Source organism: Vipera berus (assembly GCF_964194415.1).
Source record: "Vipera berus genome assembly, chromosome: 9".
Lineage (NCBI taxonomy): Eukaryota > Metazoa > Chordata > Lepidosauria > Squamata > Viperidae > Vipera > Vipera berus.
This window is the reverse complement of record NC_138212.1, coordinates 21,990,378-22,006,433: the sequence shown is the minus strand read 5'-3', so window position 1 is coordinate 22,006,433 and position 16,056 is coordinate 21,990,378. Positions and strand designations below refer to the sequence as shown.

General features: G+C 49.5%; 1 protein-coding gene across 2 annotated transcripts; it reads left to right on the top strand.

Moving 5' to 3' along the window:
* Positions 1–4,684: 4,684 nt before the first annotated feature.
* Positions 4,685–15,269, top strand: SF3A3 (splicing factor 3a subunit 3). Of its 2 annotated transcripts, none has more exons than XR_014027351.1 (17): positions 4,685–5,171; positions 5,261–5,308; positions 5,406–5,458; positions 6,442–6,547; positions 8,383–8,455; positions 8,605–8,696; positions 9,041–9,123; positions 9,787–9,925; positions 10,141–10,209; positions 10,373–10,440; positions 11,189–11,296; positions 11,455–11,524; positions 11,607–11,766; positions 11,859–11,969; positions 12,346–12,436; positions 12,667–12,722; positions 14,957–15,035. XR_014027351.1 is itself a non-coding variant. In XM_081334738.1 (17 exons), the coding sequence occupies exons 1-17, from the start codon at positions 5,076–5,078 to the stop codon at positions 15,032–15,034; spliced, it is 1,506 nt and encodes a 501-aa protein (XP_081190864.1). In that variant the 5' UTR covers positions 4,707–5,075; the 3' UTR covers positions 15,035–15,269. The 2 variants fall into 2 exon arrangements, 1 of the variants encoding a protein (XP_081190864.1); XM_081334738.1 differs by having other exon boundaries at positions 4,707–5,171; positions 11,607–11,771; positions 14,957–15,269.
* The last annotated feature ends 787 nt before the right edge of the window (positions 15,270–16,056 follow it).

Sequence of the window (16,056 nt, the reverse complement as noted above, 5' to 3'; positions counted from 1 at the left end):
AGCGAAGACAATGGCCGGACAAAAGAAATCTTGGATCTCAGGCAGGATCTGAGAAAACGTCTCAAAAACTTCCCTAGTTCTCTTGAAGGGAGGGAGAGGTACATTCAGAGTTGCAAAATAATGTTATCATAACCTTGTAATAAAAGTAAATATTAGTATAGTCTTGGTTTCCTGGTATGGTCTGCCACCAAGGGCTGACACAATTTTAAAATGGTATCATGCCATCCTTGGCCAACTGTAGAAGGTCTCTGGAACCAGGAGGTCCCAAACCCCAGATCTATCCAGTTTTCTCTCAATTATGCTGAAGCCTGTTGTGCCCCATCCAGGCCCCCATAGCCTCCAGACTCTGAGACAGAACTAACCCCCACTTCGTTCAGGCAATCTGGGATGGTGCTATCCCAATGTCATCATCCCCGACCATTAGATGACTTCACCCAGCAGTTCCATGTAGTCTTGAACACAGTAGGAGAAGACAATAAGCCCTCTGAGGGGCTTCTCTCCCAACTTCAACTAGGACCAGCCCAAGGGAACAAAGACAACCTGCATAAAACCGCTGCCCATCCCCAACTCCCAGAGCCTAGCCACAAGGATACCATGATCTCTAATAGGTCAAGGATGGATGCACTATCCTCATCCCTCTCCTGCCAGTGGACATCTAAGAGTGCAGTCAATGCCATCTATATCCAGGGTACATACCCAAGCCTGAACTCAAATTGAAAGGGATCCAGATGATCCACTCCTTCTAAGGCCTCCTGAAGCTGAAGCTCAACACTTTCTGTACAACCTTCAGCAATGGTCTTATGAGATGGGAATGCACTACTGTGACCACCCCCTCTCTTAGCGAGGAATTGATCCCCGCCTAGACAGCCATGATGAGATCTAACATAGAGGTGGATGAGCTAACAGTCACAAGCATCCTGTCCCCTTCCTCTGGCCCAAAAGGATCAACCTCCCCCCAGATAACTAAGCCATTCCCAGCCCTCACAGAATCCACTCCAAGGCCAGACTCTACCTTAGATCTGATCAACCTTTTCCATCAGATGCCCAACGTATTCCCCACAATGACCCTATAAGTGCATCCCCAAACCAGGCTCAGGCACCCCAAATAAGTCTGCAATAAGGGCAGAGAGTGCCCAATGTAGTGTCATGAGATAGACTCCAATAGCGGCTGTAGCTCATGTTTGATCAAGTTCACTCCTCTTGAGGCCTCTCTTCTTCCACGTCATTTCTGTCGGCTGCTCCATGAAGCCGGGGAGTTCTGCGATCCTTAGGGGAGGAAATGCTATTCAGGCGCAATCCAATATGCAGCCCGTTGCCCTCTCAATCCAGATGGCCATTTCAGTTGAACCCTGCAGCAGACTCTCTGGAACAACCCCAAGTCCCTTTGGAACCAACTGGGTTCATTCATTGCCTGGGCAGACCAATCTCATAGGTCCAGCCCAGTGGTGGGATTCGCACCACTTCGGCAGAACTGGTAGCTAATTTTTTGTTGCCCAGGCCCGGAATGGACTTCCGGAAGCGGCATCCACACAGAGAACCGGTTGTTCACCTATTTGAATCCCACCACTGGTCCAGCCTCCCTGCGTGAGAAGGGGCATAAGAGAACTGCAGAGAGAACTCCCACCAGGGAGTGGTCTGACTCTGGTAAGAGAAAAACTTCCCCCTCCCCTAAATCCAAATTACCTTGTCACTGCTCCAGCAGAAAAAACAGGTCAGGTGTAGGGCTGCTGTTATGTGTCTGGCTGTGGAGGACTTGTGGCAGGCCCATGGATGTCATTGTGGCCATGAACTCCTGAGCCATCTCCACCCAGCAGCCAGAGAAAACAGATTAAAGCCCCCCCAAGATCATGAACACCACTGGCAGCTGAGCCATGGAGTCAAGGAGCTCAGACAGGGAGGTTGCTACATAGCAAGGAGGTTGCTACAACAGCAACAGTTGCAACTGAACCTTAGAGCCCAACAAACAAGGTCCCACACCCAGCAACCTGTAACTCATAACTCAGTCTGCTTTCATAAGTACCTTATTTAATGCCCTTCTGTAGGTCACCCTACCATATTATTAGAGCTATTTTCTATTTGGTATAAAAGTGACTTGGCTATTTTTCCTTGAGCTGGAGCTGTGAATGCAGAAGAACTCCCAAATTGTACACCAGCTCAGTCTGCAGAAATGTCACCCCTTCCAGAGTCAAAGATGGAAGAATCAACTGGCCCTAGAGGTTCAAAAACTCATGGCCACTCCATCTTGTAAGGTTGAGTTGAAGCCAGTTCCTCCCCACCCAGACTTTTACAGATTCCAGGCGCTTGGCCAACATTGCCACAATATCACTTCTCTATCTAGGAATGGAGATCTATAATTGGGTATTATCAACATACCGGACCCCATATGGTCAGCACTTTCATGTAGATGTTATGAAAGGCTCAAGCCCTGGAGCAGCCCACATTGCAGGGGCCTAGGGCTCAGCCTCTCTTCTACCAACACCGACTGGAACCAGCCATGATGGAAGGAGAAGCACCGTCAACACAGGGCCTCTCATCACATTCCCCAAAGGTGGTCCATAAAGATGTCATGGTCAATAGTATCAAAAGCCACTGGGAGATCTAGGAGGGTCAGAAAGGTGCACCACCTCAATCCCAAGTCCTCCAAAGGTCACTGACAAGCGCACCTAATGCCGTTTCAGTGCTGTGCACCAGCCTGAATGCAGACTGAAAAGGGTCTAGATAGTCCATCCAAGGCCCTTGCATGTGCTGTGTGCCAACCACCTTCTCAATAATCTTCCCTTACAAACAGGTTGGAGACCAGTGAAAATTGTCCCAATACTTGGGAGTCCAAGGATGGCCTCTGAGAAGGGGTACACCACCATCTCCAAGGCAGGTGGAAATACCCCCTCCTACAAAGAATTATTAACCATTACTTGGACATAACCACATGCCACCTCCCAGGAGAGGAGGTCTTCATCAGCCATGGGCCCAGAACTCAGGTGGCTGAACTCATAGCCCCCAGATCCTGTCCCCTACCTCAAGAGGAACCAGCTAAAACTCCTTCCGGATAAGAAGGCTCAAAATGTCTCCATCATGTCCAAAGAGTCTGCTTATCCAGAGTCCAATTCTAAGCAGTCAAGCAACTTTTTGTAACAGATGCCAAGAATATTCCCCACAGCAACCCTGCAGGGACTCCCCTAGCTCCTCCTTTATCCAGGAAGAATATGAGTAAATAGAAAGAGGGGTGGAAGGAACTAGATATTTTTAGACATTAGAAAGTTGATAGAGAATACTGGCTCCTTAACTGGAGCCAGTTTCGTCTAATGGTTGCTCCAGGCTAGAAAAGTGGCAAACCATGAGTTCAAGTCCAACCTTAGCCATGAAAGCCAGCTGGGCGACTTTGGACCCACTTGACAGCGTGTGGAAAAAAGTACTGTGTGTTGGATATGTTTGCCATGAGTTATTTGTATACATAATAAAGGCTTGATAAACAAACAAACAATCAGACGAAGTGGAATACAGAGGCCAACTCTCTGAGTGCAGGAAGTGGCATGATGGACTTAAGTTGCAGCAGCATGATGTAACTCTTTGGGTGCAAGATACACTTAGTGAGTTCACACCCTCAGCAAAATATGTGGGCAGACGGGCAACCCACAATAAACTGCAAAGGATAGGAATCTGAGAATTGTGGACTCGTAGTGTGCAAAACATTATCAACAGAAATAAAGTTTTTTATATATTCCTTTTTGGTGTGAGGGCACCCATGGGTTAGTTCTCCTATCCAAAAGAAGCAATAGGATTAATTCAATTCAGAACAATTTGCAAATGTGCAGTATTGCTGGATTCAGCCTGAACAACACATAGTAGGGCACACTGTATCCTGGTTCCTATTGCTTCTTAAGTGTGAGATAGAACTGAGAGATGGAAATAGAACTTAACCCATCGGCTTGGTGTAGATTCTTTCTTTGCAGCTCACATCTGGTGTAATGGATGCTGCTTCAAAATGCAGGGAGTCATTATTTGGACCAACTTTTCCTGGATTGTTGGAATCCATTTCTGATTGGTCACCCTGCCCAAAGGCATTTTTGAGGTTCTGGAAGAGGCATTTAAAAGACAGAAAGACGGAGACAACCTAACAGACAAAATTAATTATTTATTCAAAATTTATGGGCCATCCAATGGACCATGGATGGCAAACAAAACTAAAAAAAAAACATTAAAAGAGCTATAAACAATGCATTAAACAGACGGCCCAGACTTAAATAACCTTACAGAGGACAGAAACAAACAAGCATTGAACAAATCATAAAGAGCAACCCCAGTCCTGGGACCCGGGTCAGAACCCCAGGAAAAGGCAGGCTTCCCAGCATCCTCGAGACGCCCACCACGTTTAATGGGGGGGGGGGACCTGGAGGGACCCCACTCTGCTGGCAGAAAGAGTTGGAGGGCCTCTCCGGCCCTAGGCCTAAAATGGAGGCTCTATCCCGGCGACCCTTCGGAGGGGGCCAGAGTCAAAGCCGGCTCCTCTCCTTGCCCAAGGGTAGGCAACCTCGGCTCTTTTATGACTCATGGACTTCAACTCCCAGAATTCCTGAGTCAGCATAGCTGACTCAGGAATTCTGGGAGTTGAAGTCCATGAGTCATAAAAGAGCCGAGGTTGCCTGTCCCTGTCCTTGCCGAACGCCATCCGGGTCCTGAAACGACCCCCCTCCCCCGCCGCCATGAACTAAGGAAGGGAAGCTGCGCCGGCCCAGCCCCGGCAGCCAAAGAGAGGAGATGCAACGCGGTAGCGAGGGAGACGCCGCCACGTCCCGGGACCCTCGAGCGGCTCCGTCTCGTTCCCGCGGCCGGGAAGGCAGCTGGAGGCCTAACCGAGACGGCCCCACTTTCCCCGACCCTCCCCTTCCCTTCGCCTCCCTCTCTGGCCGCAGCGAGCCTAGAGCGCCGCCTCCTGCGGGGACGGACGCTCTAGCTCGGCCCACCGACTTCCGCTAGGCCGCGCGGAACCTTCCTGCGCGGGCGAGGGGGGGAACCCGGGCGCAGGGAGGCGGCTTCCGGGTACGCCGCCGCCCGCCGCCGCCGCCGCCGCCGCCGCCATGGAGACCATCCTGGAGCAGCAGCGCCGCTACCACGAGGAGCGCGAGCGGCTGATGGACGTGATGGTCAAGGAGATGCTGACACGCAAGTCCACGGTGGGGCGCGGGCCGGGGGAGGCGGGCGGCGGCGGCGGCGGGGGGGACGGCTCGCGGGGCCGGGCCTAACCCTTCTCTCTCCCCGGCAGCTGCGGGACCAGATCAACTCGGACCACCGCACGCGGGCCATGCAGGACGTGAGTGGCCGGGAGGGGAGGGGAGGGGGCGCCGGGCCTCGGGGGGTTGCGGGGCGGGGGGCCGGCGGACGACTGACGTGCCGGGCCTCTTTTGCAGCGCTACATGGAAGTGAGCGGCAACCTGAGGGACCTCTACGACGACAAGGACGGGTAAGCGCCGGGGAGGGGGGAGCGGGGAGGGCGGGGAGGGGAGCAGCAGGGCGGCCCCAAGACCCGCTTGTCAAGGTATAAATCACCTTAGTAGAGGGCGAAGGACCGTGCTTCAGAGAATTTTTATTTATTTATTTATTTGAATCCCATTTATATCCCGCCCTTCTCCGAAGACTCAGGGCGGCTTACACTCTAAAGCACTGTTTCCCAACCTTTAGGAACTTGAAGATGCGTGGACTTCAACTCCCAGAATTCCCCAGCCAGCATAGCATAGCTGGCTGGGGAATTCTGGGAGTTGAAGTCCACGCATCTTCAAGTTCCTAAAGGTTGGGAAACGCTGCTCTAAAGCACAAATCAATGTACTTAGCAATAGCCTTCATTCTATGTATATGCCTGCTTATTAGGGCTTTCACACACACCCCAAGTGGCATTATTACAAAGTCAGCTTATTGCCCCCAACAATCTGGGTCCTCATTTTACCTACCTGGGAAGGATGGAAGGCTGAGTCAACCTTGAGCCTGGTGGGACTCGAACCTGCACTAGTTGCAGGCAGCTGGTGTTACTTAAGGAGGCATTAGCCCACTGCTCCACATCATGCATGATGTGCATGAAGGAAGGAAATAAAACACGACACGTAATCTTACTAAATACCTTTGAATTACAAAAATATAAAAACTAAATATATATTATAAAGAGAGCTAGCTCATTACATCCTAACATAACAGACAGTAACAGCAAAGTGAAACACAATGAAGAAATAACTGTGGGAACCTTTTCCTAGACATGCGCACTAAACAGACTGAAACCATAACATAACTAGTCGTATGGGATTCACTATGGTTACCAGATAAGGTATCACAACAGGTGCAGAGAGCAGGGGAAATGTACAGTTAGAAATGAACTTTCTGACGAACAAAAAAAAAACGTGCAGTGACACCGCTGACCCCCCCTCCCCCATGTTGGGCTCCCCCCCTCTCCCCCAGGTTGCGGAAGGAGGAGCTCAGCGCGATTTCGGGGCCCAACGAGTTCGCCGAGTTCTACAACCGGCTGAAGCAGATCAAGGAGTTCCACCGCAAGCATCCCAACGAGGTCAGCGGGCCCCGGCCGGGCAGGAACACCCCCACCCCCACCCCCGCTTGCCTGGGCTTTCCCTTATCTCTCTGGCGATTTTGATCGTTTAAGCAAGGAATTCTCCTCCTGGGGGTTTTTGGATGGGGTGGGTGGGGGAATTGTCTCAATGCATTAGTTTTTATAGAAAACGGAGCTTTCTACCTTTTAACCTTGTATGCATTTACAGTTTTGTTTGTATCGAAATATTTAAAACCAAGAGAGCTTCCCAAAGCTCTTGCACCTTATGACACAATGTAAACATTTCACAGTTGACTTGGAGGAGGCCATCTCAGACCCACTGGCAGTGTCAAGCAGAGGCTCTGTGTGCTTCCTTCTGTCTTGCAGAGGTTCTGGGCTTTAGGCCATCCAAGGCCCTGAAACAAGGGCTGAGTGTGACTGGCTGTAGCTTTCCGTTTAGTGCAGGGGTAGGCAACCTCGGCTCTTTTATGACTCATGGACTTCAACTCCCAGAATTCCTGAGCCAGCCATGCTGGCTCAGGAATTCTGGGAGTTGAAGTCCATGAGTCATAAAAGAGCCGAGGTTGCCTACCCCTGGTTTAGTAGAACTGTTTCCTTTTTGCCAAGAGGTGTGAGAGAACAACTCTTGCTCATTGAATTGAAGAGCTGGAAGTGACCACAAAGATCACCTCATCCAGCCCTTTGCAAATGAATAGTTGTAAGTCTTAAGATTACCTATGCTACGCTCTCATTCTGTTATTCTGGATATTGGCCAGACCTCCAATGTTACGTTACCTGCAAATTAGATAAGCAGCCCACCAAACTCGCTGGCTGCATCTTAAAAGAAAATGTGGAATGTGGACAATGTGGACAAATTCTAAAGAAGCAGCTTTCCTGTGTCAGCTTAAACTCTTGAAGACAGTATTCAAATCAATTCAAATCAGTAATGTGCCTGACACGTACTGTTTGGCAGAATTAGTTTTCCAACAACTGTTGAAATCTCCCATCACAACCAGTCCATGATTTGCTGAGTTCAGTTTAGCTTTAAAAAAAAAGTCTTCTAATTGCCTTGGTCTGCAGCAGACTAATTTTTCTGTTGGCTTGCCTTTGTTCCAGATGCTTTAAACTCCCATGAGCCTCTATACTAGCTAAATTCATTTTTTTATATATGTGGTGCTATACATCCTCTCTTGTGTTTCCTGTTCGTTTGCAACAGTTGACCTCCATCAAGCCTAATTATTTCCCTGGTGGGATTTATCCCGCCCTGTTTCTGTAATCCATGTTATCTGACACTTGCTCTTGTGCCCCATGATACTCAGCTCAGCTTGAGTGTTAGCAATACTTTTTGCATTGGTCCAGAGACTTTTAAGGTTATGGATCAGAACCCCTGGCTTCAGTCTGCCTTTTCCTTTTGGCCAGATTTTCTGTTATTTCAAACCACTTTGCTAAGATCTTGTGTTCTCTGTCCTCTCTTTCTCTGAATAAAGTCCTCCTGAACAGGTTTCCCAGCCATTGTCCATCTCCTCAACAAGACATATTCAGTCTCTACAGAACAGAATTTCCTTTGTGAACTTTGTACTATTGTTGTAAAAACCCAAACCTCTGTTGCTGGCAGTAAAATTCACTTGAACGACTTGCCTTGCCTTTTGGCTTCCAAAGTCAAGAAGACCCTTTGGTCATGGCAGTGATTTTACCTTGCAGTAAGCCTTGTGCTCATGTGGAAGACAAGGGTTTAATTGTGTTAAAACACGGTTGAGTGACTTCCTGCATGCAGCACGGTTTTTTTTCCTTTTTCTTTCAGTTCTTGGGGAGGGGGGTCATGAAGCAAAACCAAAAACCATTTGTTACCTTTGCAGATTTGTGTGCCGATGTCAGTAGAATTTGAAGAGCTCTTAAAGGCCCGGGAAAACCCAAGCGAAGAGGCTCAGAGTAAGTCCGCGTGGCAGGATTCTTGTTTGGCTTTCTTTTTTTCCAAACGGATAAATTAAGTGCTGAGGGTGGCTGTCCTAGAGACACACGGCTTTTGCTTCCTCCTCTGGGTTGGTTCTGGGCCGTCTTTCATTCTTGGCTTCTCGTAGACCTTGTGGAGTTCACTGACGAAGAAGGGTATGGCCGCTATTTGGACCTGCATGACTGCTACCTGAAGTACATCAACCTCAAGTCATCTGAGGTGAGGTTTCCATACTGTTTTTTTTCCAGATTTGGGGGTACAACTGATGCTGTCTCGTTTTGCGGATTGTGTCCTCAGATTTATGCTTAATAGAGTTATGTAAAAGGGAAGCCCCACTGAACTGGCACAAAATGTTCTGGGACTGGAGATGAGGGAGGGAAAAGAGTAAATTGAAGGTTGTCTCTTGCTGGGCTGAAAGGGAGGGATGACCCATGTGCAAGGCCCTTCTCTCCCCCAGCCTCACACCAAGGGCAGCCATAGAAACCTCCAGAGAGCAGTTGCTTTGGCCCTAGGATTTCAGAGAATTGTGGCAAACTGCCTTCTCTTTCTTTGCGCTATTGCAGAAACTGGACTACATCACTTACCTGTCTACTTTTGACCAGCTCTTTGACATTCCAAAGGAGAGAAAAAATGCAGAGTACAGAAGGTGAGGATTTCCTGTGAAAGGGGGAATGGGTCATCCTCTGGGCTATTAAGGTAAAGGTAAAGGTTCCCCTACACGTGCGTGCTAGTCATTTCCCACTCTAGGGGCCGGTGCTCATCTCCGTTTCAAAGCCGAAGAGCCAGCGCTTGTCCAAGGACGTCTTCGTGGTCATGTGGCCGGCATGACTAGACGCCAAAGGCGCACGGAACGCTGTTACCTTCCCACCGTAGTGGTCCCTATTTTTCTACTTGCATTTTTATTATGTGCTTTCGAACTGCTAGGTTGGCAGAAGCTGGGACGAGTAACAGGCGCTCGCTCTGCTACGCGGCACTCGGGATTCGACCCGCCAAACTGCCGACCTTCTGATCGACAAGCTCAGCGTCTTAACTCACTGAGCCACCGCGTCCCTTTCTGGGCTATTAAAGCTAGTCAAATTAATTGACTGATTGTGTTAGCAGAAGCGGGTTCACAGCATCATTTCTCATTTTCCCACCTGGGTTACAGTAGCAGGCACAGACAGGTTTAAAGTTGCTTGACTTCTTGCCTGCGCATCGTGTGTGGCATGGTCGTGCTCAGTTTCTGCCAGTTGACAAGAGGGATGGGCAAGAAGCCCATCTGGGTGGAGAGCGCCAGGCTCTCCTGCCACAGTCAGTCTGATTTTTACAGGTACTTGGAGATGCTGTTGGAATATCTGCAGGATTATACAGACCGAGTAAAGCCTCTGCTTGACCAGAATGAGCTGTTTGGCAAAATCCAGGGAGATTTTGAGAAAAAGTGGGAGATTGGCACTTTCCCTGGTTGGCCGGTGAGTGCCATTCTGTGGTGGGTGAGGCTTATGTGAAGCACAACTGTTGTAAACCGTGTTAATTGTTCATGTTTCCGGGAGAGACGCCTCCTCCCAGCCTGGGCCTCTGCGTCCCCAGTCAGCCTAAATGGCTGGGAGAGTTGGGGCTAAGTGCAGCTGGAGGCCACTGGCCTGCAGAACCTCTGTCCATATATCCTCCTGTTGTCCTTTGGCAGAAAGAGACCAGCAGCGCCCTCACCCATGCTGGGGCCCACCTGGACCTCTCTGCCTTCTCCTCTTGGGAGGTTGGTAGCCATTCTGAATCTCTTCTGCATCCGGGATGGGGTGGGGGTGGGAGGGGGACTCCCTCCCTTGGGGCCTCTGGGAGTGCAGGGGGCCAGCTTCCTCCATGGCCTTGCAAGGAGGGAGACGGCTGCTCCCACTAGAGCTTTTGCTCCTTGCCCACAGGAGTTGGCCTCCCTTGGTCTAGATCGGCTGAAATCTGCCCTGCTGGCCTTAGGTCTGAAATGTGGAGGGTAAGTGGAAACAGCTTTAGCGTTCACAATGGCCTGGCGGTGTGTGTCTGTGTGTGTGTGCGCGCGTGCGTGCAGAGAAGCGGCACAGGTGTATCAGCCCTGCCCTTGGCTTTCCGTGAAAGTGTGGACTCTTTCCTGGGTGGGGACAGCATCCCCTTGCAAAATAAGCAGAAGCATTTGAGCTCAGCAATTTTGAAAGCCGAAATAGCTCTTGCACAAAAGAACTGAGCTGTTTTCTCTGCTTCCTACCCCAAAACCAAGAGCCTTGGTGGAGCAGTGGGCTAATGCCTCCTTAAGTAACACCAGCTGCCTGCCATTAGTGCAGGTTCGCATCCCACCAGGCTCAAGGTTGACTCAGCCTTCCATCCTTCCCAGGTAGGTAAAATGAGGACCCAGATTGTTGGGGGCAATTAAGCTGACTTTGTAATAATGCCGCTGGGGGGGGGGCCCAAAAGCCTTAATAAGCAGGCATATACATAGAATGAAGGCTATTGCTAAGCACATTGATTTGTGCTTAGATTGTAAGCCGCCCTGAGTCTTCGGAGAAGGGCGGGATATAAATGGAATTAAAATAATAATAATAATAATAATAATAATAATAATAATAATAATAAAAACCATTCTGTATATCCTGGGGTGACAAGGAACTTCCAGCATTTTTCAGCTCGCCCTTCCCTAGTTACACGCCTGGCTCTTATTTACAATGCAAAAATGTGCCTGAAGGGTTCGTGCTCTCCTTCTCGCCCAGGACGCTGGAGGAACGTGCCCAGAGGCTCTTCGGCACAAAGGGCAAGTCCCTGGAAGCCCTGGATCCCTCTCTCTTTGCCAAAAACCCGAAGACAAAAGGAAGCAAGCGGTGAGTTTGCCCTGGGTTGGGGTGAGGGTGAGTTCGCCTTGCCTGCTCTGGCCCTTCTTGACCGGGTCCCCTCCTTTGGTTGTCTCATGTCCTGGGGTGAAGGACCGTTGGTGCCAGCTGGGGTTGCTCACTTGCGGGCGCCGTCGTTGTCTTGACAGGGACACAGAGCGGAATAAGGACGTGGCCTTCCTGGAGGCCCAGATCTACGAGTACGTGGAGATCCTTGGGGTAAGGGCCGCCCCCCCAACTCCTCTGAGCACGGAGGTCCCAGGCAGGGACTGCTGCATTCACAGCCCTCACTCTCCCTTAGGAGCAACGGCAGCTGACACATGAGAATGTGCAGCGCAAGCAGGCGCGGACCGGGGAAGAGCGGGAGGAGGAGGAGGAGGAGCAGATCAGTGAGAGCGAAAGTGAGGACGAAGAGAACGAGATCATCTACAACCCCAAGAACCTGCCCCTGGGCTGGGATGGTAAGGTAAGGCCTCTGGCAAGAAGGCAGGCCTCGGTCTCCCCCCGGGACTGGCCTCGCACGGGGTGACCGCTCTGGCTCCTTGCCTTCCAGCCAATTCCCTACTGGCTCTACAAGCTCCATGGGTTGAACATCAACTACAACTGTGAGATCTGTGGGAACTACACGTACCGTGGGCCCAAAGCTTTCCAGCGACACTTTGCGGTAAGAAGCGCCATGGCTTGCTTTCATCTGGGAGAGGCTGGGATTCCTGAGGCCGGGGTGGGGGCGGCAGATGGGCTTTCCTGACTGGCCTGGCATCTCTAGCAGTCTCGGTGCTGCTGCTCGTGGCCTGGGAGAGAGCTGCTTTTGCCTCCTGCCTCTGGTGCCGCAGCATTCTTTCAGGAAGAGGCAGAGAATGCATGCAGGCGTCTGGGATCCTTTAATTGGGATGAAGCTGGGGGTGGACTCTGTGGCCAAAATGTCTCCTCTACACTCTAGGACTCCTAACTTCCCCAGGCCGTTCTCGGCTGCCCAAGAGCAGTCCTTGTTTGTGCGGGGGGGGCACATCCTCGGTTTGATGATCTCTCGTGTTCTGTAGGAATGGCGCCACGCTCATGGGATGCGATGCTTGGGCATCCCCAACACAGCTCACTTTGCAAACGTCACGCAGATTGAAGACGCCGTGTCGTGTAAGTGGGACAAATCCTCACCTGTTGGCCCTGACCTCAGGGGTGGGAAAGATCCTGGGGGTGTCGAGTGGCGGGACAGGCAGAGTCAAGATGGCTGGGCTTGCACCAGGGAAAAGACTTTGGGAGCACTATTAGCATCTCAGAGGAGCTTCTGGAAGCTCCCCAATTGGTGTGTAATTATTCCTCCCCTCAGCATCAACGCATGACTTGGTTTTCCTCTCTTTTTTCAGTGTGGGCAAAGTTGAAGCAACAGAAGGCTTCAGAGAGATGGCAGCCAGATACAGAAGTAAGTTGGGATAGGAGGGGGTTCTTCCTAGCCCTTGTGTTGCAGCACCTGAGCCCTTGGACCAGACTGGAGGTTGAGTGTAACCTAAGGCAGTGATGGTGAACCTTTTAGAGACCGAGTGCCCAAACTGCAACCCAAAACCCACTTACGTATCATTGGGTGCTGGGTGGGCGTGGCCCATTGGGTGGGCGTGACTGTGGTGGTAATGGCAGACTGGGTGGGAGTAAAAAGTTCAATTCCAACTTTGCGAGATCTTTTTTTTTTCCTGCAACAAGTTGAAATTGATTGATTGCGGCCTAAAGCGAAAAGGTTTTATAAAACCCAGCTGAAGGCCTAGGACTGGGGCGACACCACGTGTGCCCACAGAGAGGGCTCTGCATGCCACCTGTGGCACACGTGCCCTAGGTTCACCACCACAGACCTAAGGGGTTGAGGCAGAAAGAAAACCATTTGTAATGACTATGGCCATTCAGATAAACAACTGTTGAGCTGCAGTAAGATACTACTTTGTAACTCTTCTGTTTCATTTTGAATCATCCTTGTTATATTGTGTTACAAACTGCCCCTTTTCAAAGGATATTTTTTTAAAAATTAAATTCCTCTCCTCTGGTCAGGGTCTCTAGGTTAAAATGCTTGGCCTTTCTTATTTTCTTTCACTCGCTGCTGTCCCCGCTTCTGGTCTAATACACACAGTATTTTTGAAAAAGCAGAAGGCAGATACTCACCTTTACTTTGTCTATGACTTCTAGTTTTGCCAGTCTTCATATCCAATTGTGACTCCAAACTTGGGTTCATTTATTAGGACGGGAATGGGCAAAAGGTCTTAAGTTAACCAATTATTTCCACAGTTGTCCGTGTTGTTGTTTTTTTCAAAGCTGTTATTACATCTGATCAGTTTTTTCCTATTGTTGAAAGGCAGATTCTCCTACAGATTCTGCCCTTTCCCCTTTTTAATACATTGGTCAAAGATTCGACTGTAGTTCCACTAAGAAATCAATTTCCCCCCCCCCCCCAAGGGGGTCTGCCATTATTTTTTTCTTACAGTGACCAAAGGGACAAAAAAAGAAGCAACTCTGTTTAGTAATGGAACTGCCTCCAGTCACCTTCAACATTTGCCTGCAGGACCTCATGGGGTTGGGAGTGGCGGCAGGTTCAACACAGAAACCTTGCAACCCTCTCAGCGTCAATAGGGCCATTTGTGGTGGTGGTGGTGGAGGAGGAGTGGGGGGTTGAGGAGGAAGAGGAGGAGAAATGTCAGAGACATCAAAATATTGGGTTTAGATATTTCCTTGCATTTATGTATACATTTACTATTTCAATTCACAAACCATAGAACTTACTAGAGTCACCAGTGTGTCACAAAAAGGGCACTGAACAATTTATCCTGTAGAAGTATCATAAACATGTAGGAAATAACGTTAGCTACTTTTTCCCTAGTAACTCAGCTATGATCTTTAAGTAGAACCCCAGCTTTAGGTTATAGAACATTTCTATATTTGCTGGTTGTTGGTGTACTGCCATCGATTAAAAAGTCAAATCAACAGACTTATTAAGGTTATCCTGTTCAACATTACAACTTACATTTTGTGTAGGGTAATAAAATGTATCAAAGACAGCATGCATTCTGACAAAGGAGACGCAACTCCAACCAAGACATATACCTCAGTTTCTGAATGGTATCTTAACTTCCTATTAATACTGTGTAACATTTAGTAGGGAATAGCACAATGAGAAATATCATTATGGAATGGCAAAGTAACTGCCTTCAAAACATTAAAAGGGAGGGAGGTGAAAAGAGATATCTCGGGGGGTGGGGGTGTGTGATGGACCAGTCAAGTGCAACAAAGGAGTCATAAAAATGGTGCATGTGGGTCAGAAAGTAGGCATATAGGAACAGCAGCAGGAAAACAGTTGGCTGCAGCAATGGGCGGGGAACCGGAAATTGAAAATGCCAGACAGCAGGTGAGGAAGAGCCCCTCCCCCAATCAAGTCTTGCACTAAAATGAAAAAAGGAAACTCTATTCTTCACAAATGGACAGGCCCAGGGGCATCATCCAGGAGCATTCCAAGGTTATACCTGCAGCCCAGAGAAAATAGCACAGAAATGAAAGCTTTTCCATTCGGATGGGTCAAAATCCTTGTGTTCGGTCACAGAAAGAGAGTGCCTTGCTGTTGTGCTGTGTTGGATGTTTGGCTTTGCATTTGGCCGTCAGCAGCTTCCTTTATTGTTCCAGGAGGAATACGAAGACTCCAGTGGGAATGTGGTCAACAAAAAGACCTATGAAGACCTGAAACGCCAAGGCCTGCTGTAAGCAGAGGAATAACCCACCCCCGGAAAATTCGCTCATCTCCCCTTGCCTCTCTCTCTCTCTCTCTCTCTCTCTCTCTCTCTCTCTCTCTCTCTCTCTCTCTCTCTCTCTCTCTCTCTGACTGGAGTCCTTGTGGGCGGGCACTCCAGAGATGCTCCTAGTCAACAGAATGGATTTTGTAAGACCCTTGCTTTATGTGGAAGCGATATACAGAAATAAACTACTTTTAAAGGCAGAAGGGATGGGCATTTGGTGTGGTGTAGCCTTGTTTGATGTCATTAAACCTTGATTCTCGGTATTTGAAGGCCCACACAGTTCAAACCCAACTTAGATTCCCTCTGCAGGAAACGTGGAAGGAAATTTCCTCTTATTTTAGGTAAGACCGTAGGAATTCCGTGCTTGTGTTCACAGCTGAGGGGTTGCCTTTGGCCCTGCTACTTCCCTCACCTCTCTTTGCAGCCACTGTTTCTGAATAGTCGCTCTCTCGTTTCCATTTGCTGAAGAGAGCAGAAAAAAAGCAAGCACTGGCATATTAGACAACCTTGTTGGGGAAGAGCTAGTGACGTTTTGATGAAAGGCTGCCATGTAGATCTTTTCCCAAATCCTCACTGGTGGAGAAGCAGGCTTCTCTTGCAGATGCCGTGTAAGGTAGGAGGTGGACAGTTGGAAAGGGGGATAAACGGAAGCTGCTGCCCTCCTTCCAAGCGTATAATTTAGGGAGGCTACCCAGTACCTGCTACCCTCAGTTAAGCCTGCGTCAATCTGCCCCTGAACAGTGTTTTTCCTTTGTTGACACCGGAGCTGCTACTCTGAGCCCCCTGGGAATAGAAAGAGTGGATCATTAAGTCTAATTGGGGCGGGTTTGTTTCTGTAATTGCCTCAGGAAGCTGAGGGCCCTGGCGGGGGCTTCACCAAAAACAAGCCACAGAGGTGGAGACTTTTCTGGGAAATGGGGCAAACTCTTTGCTTCCTTTCCAGAAGCACTGGGCTAAGCTCGAGCAGACTAGCAGAGCCTGTTTAAGTTT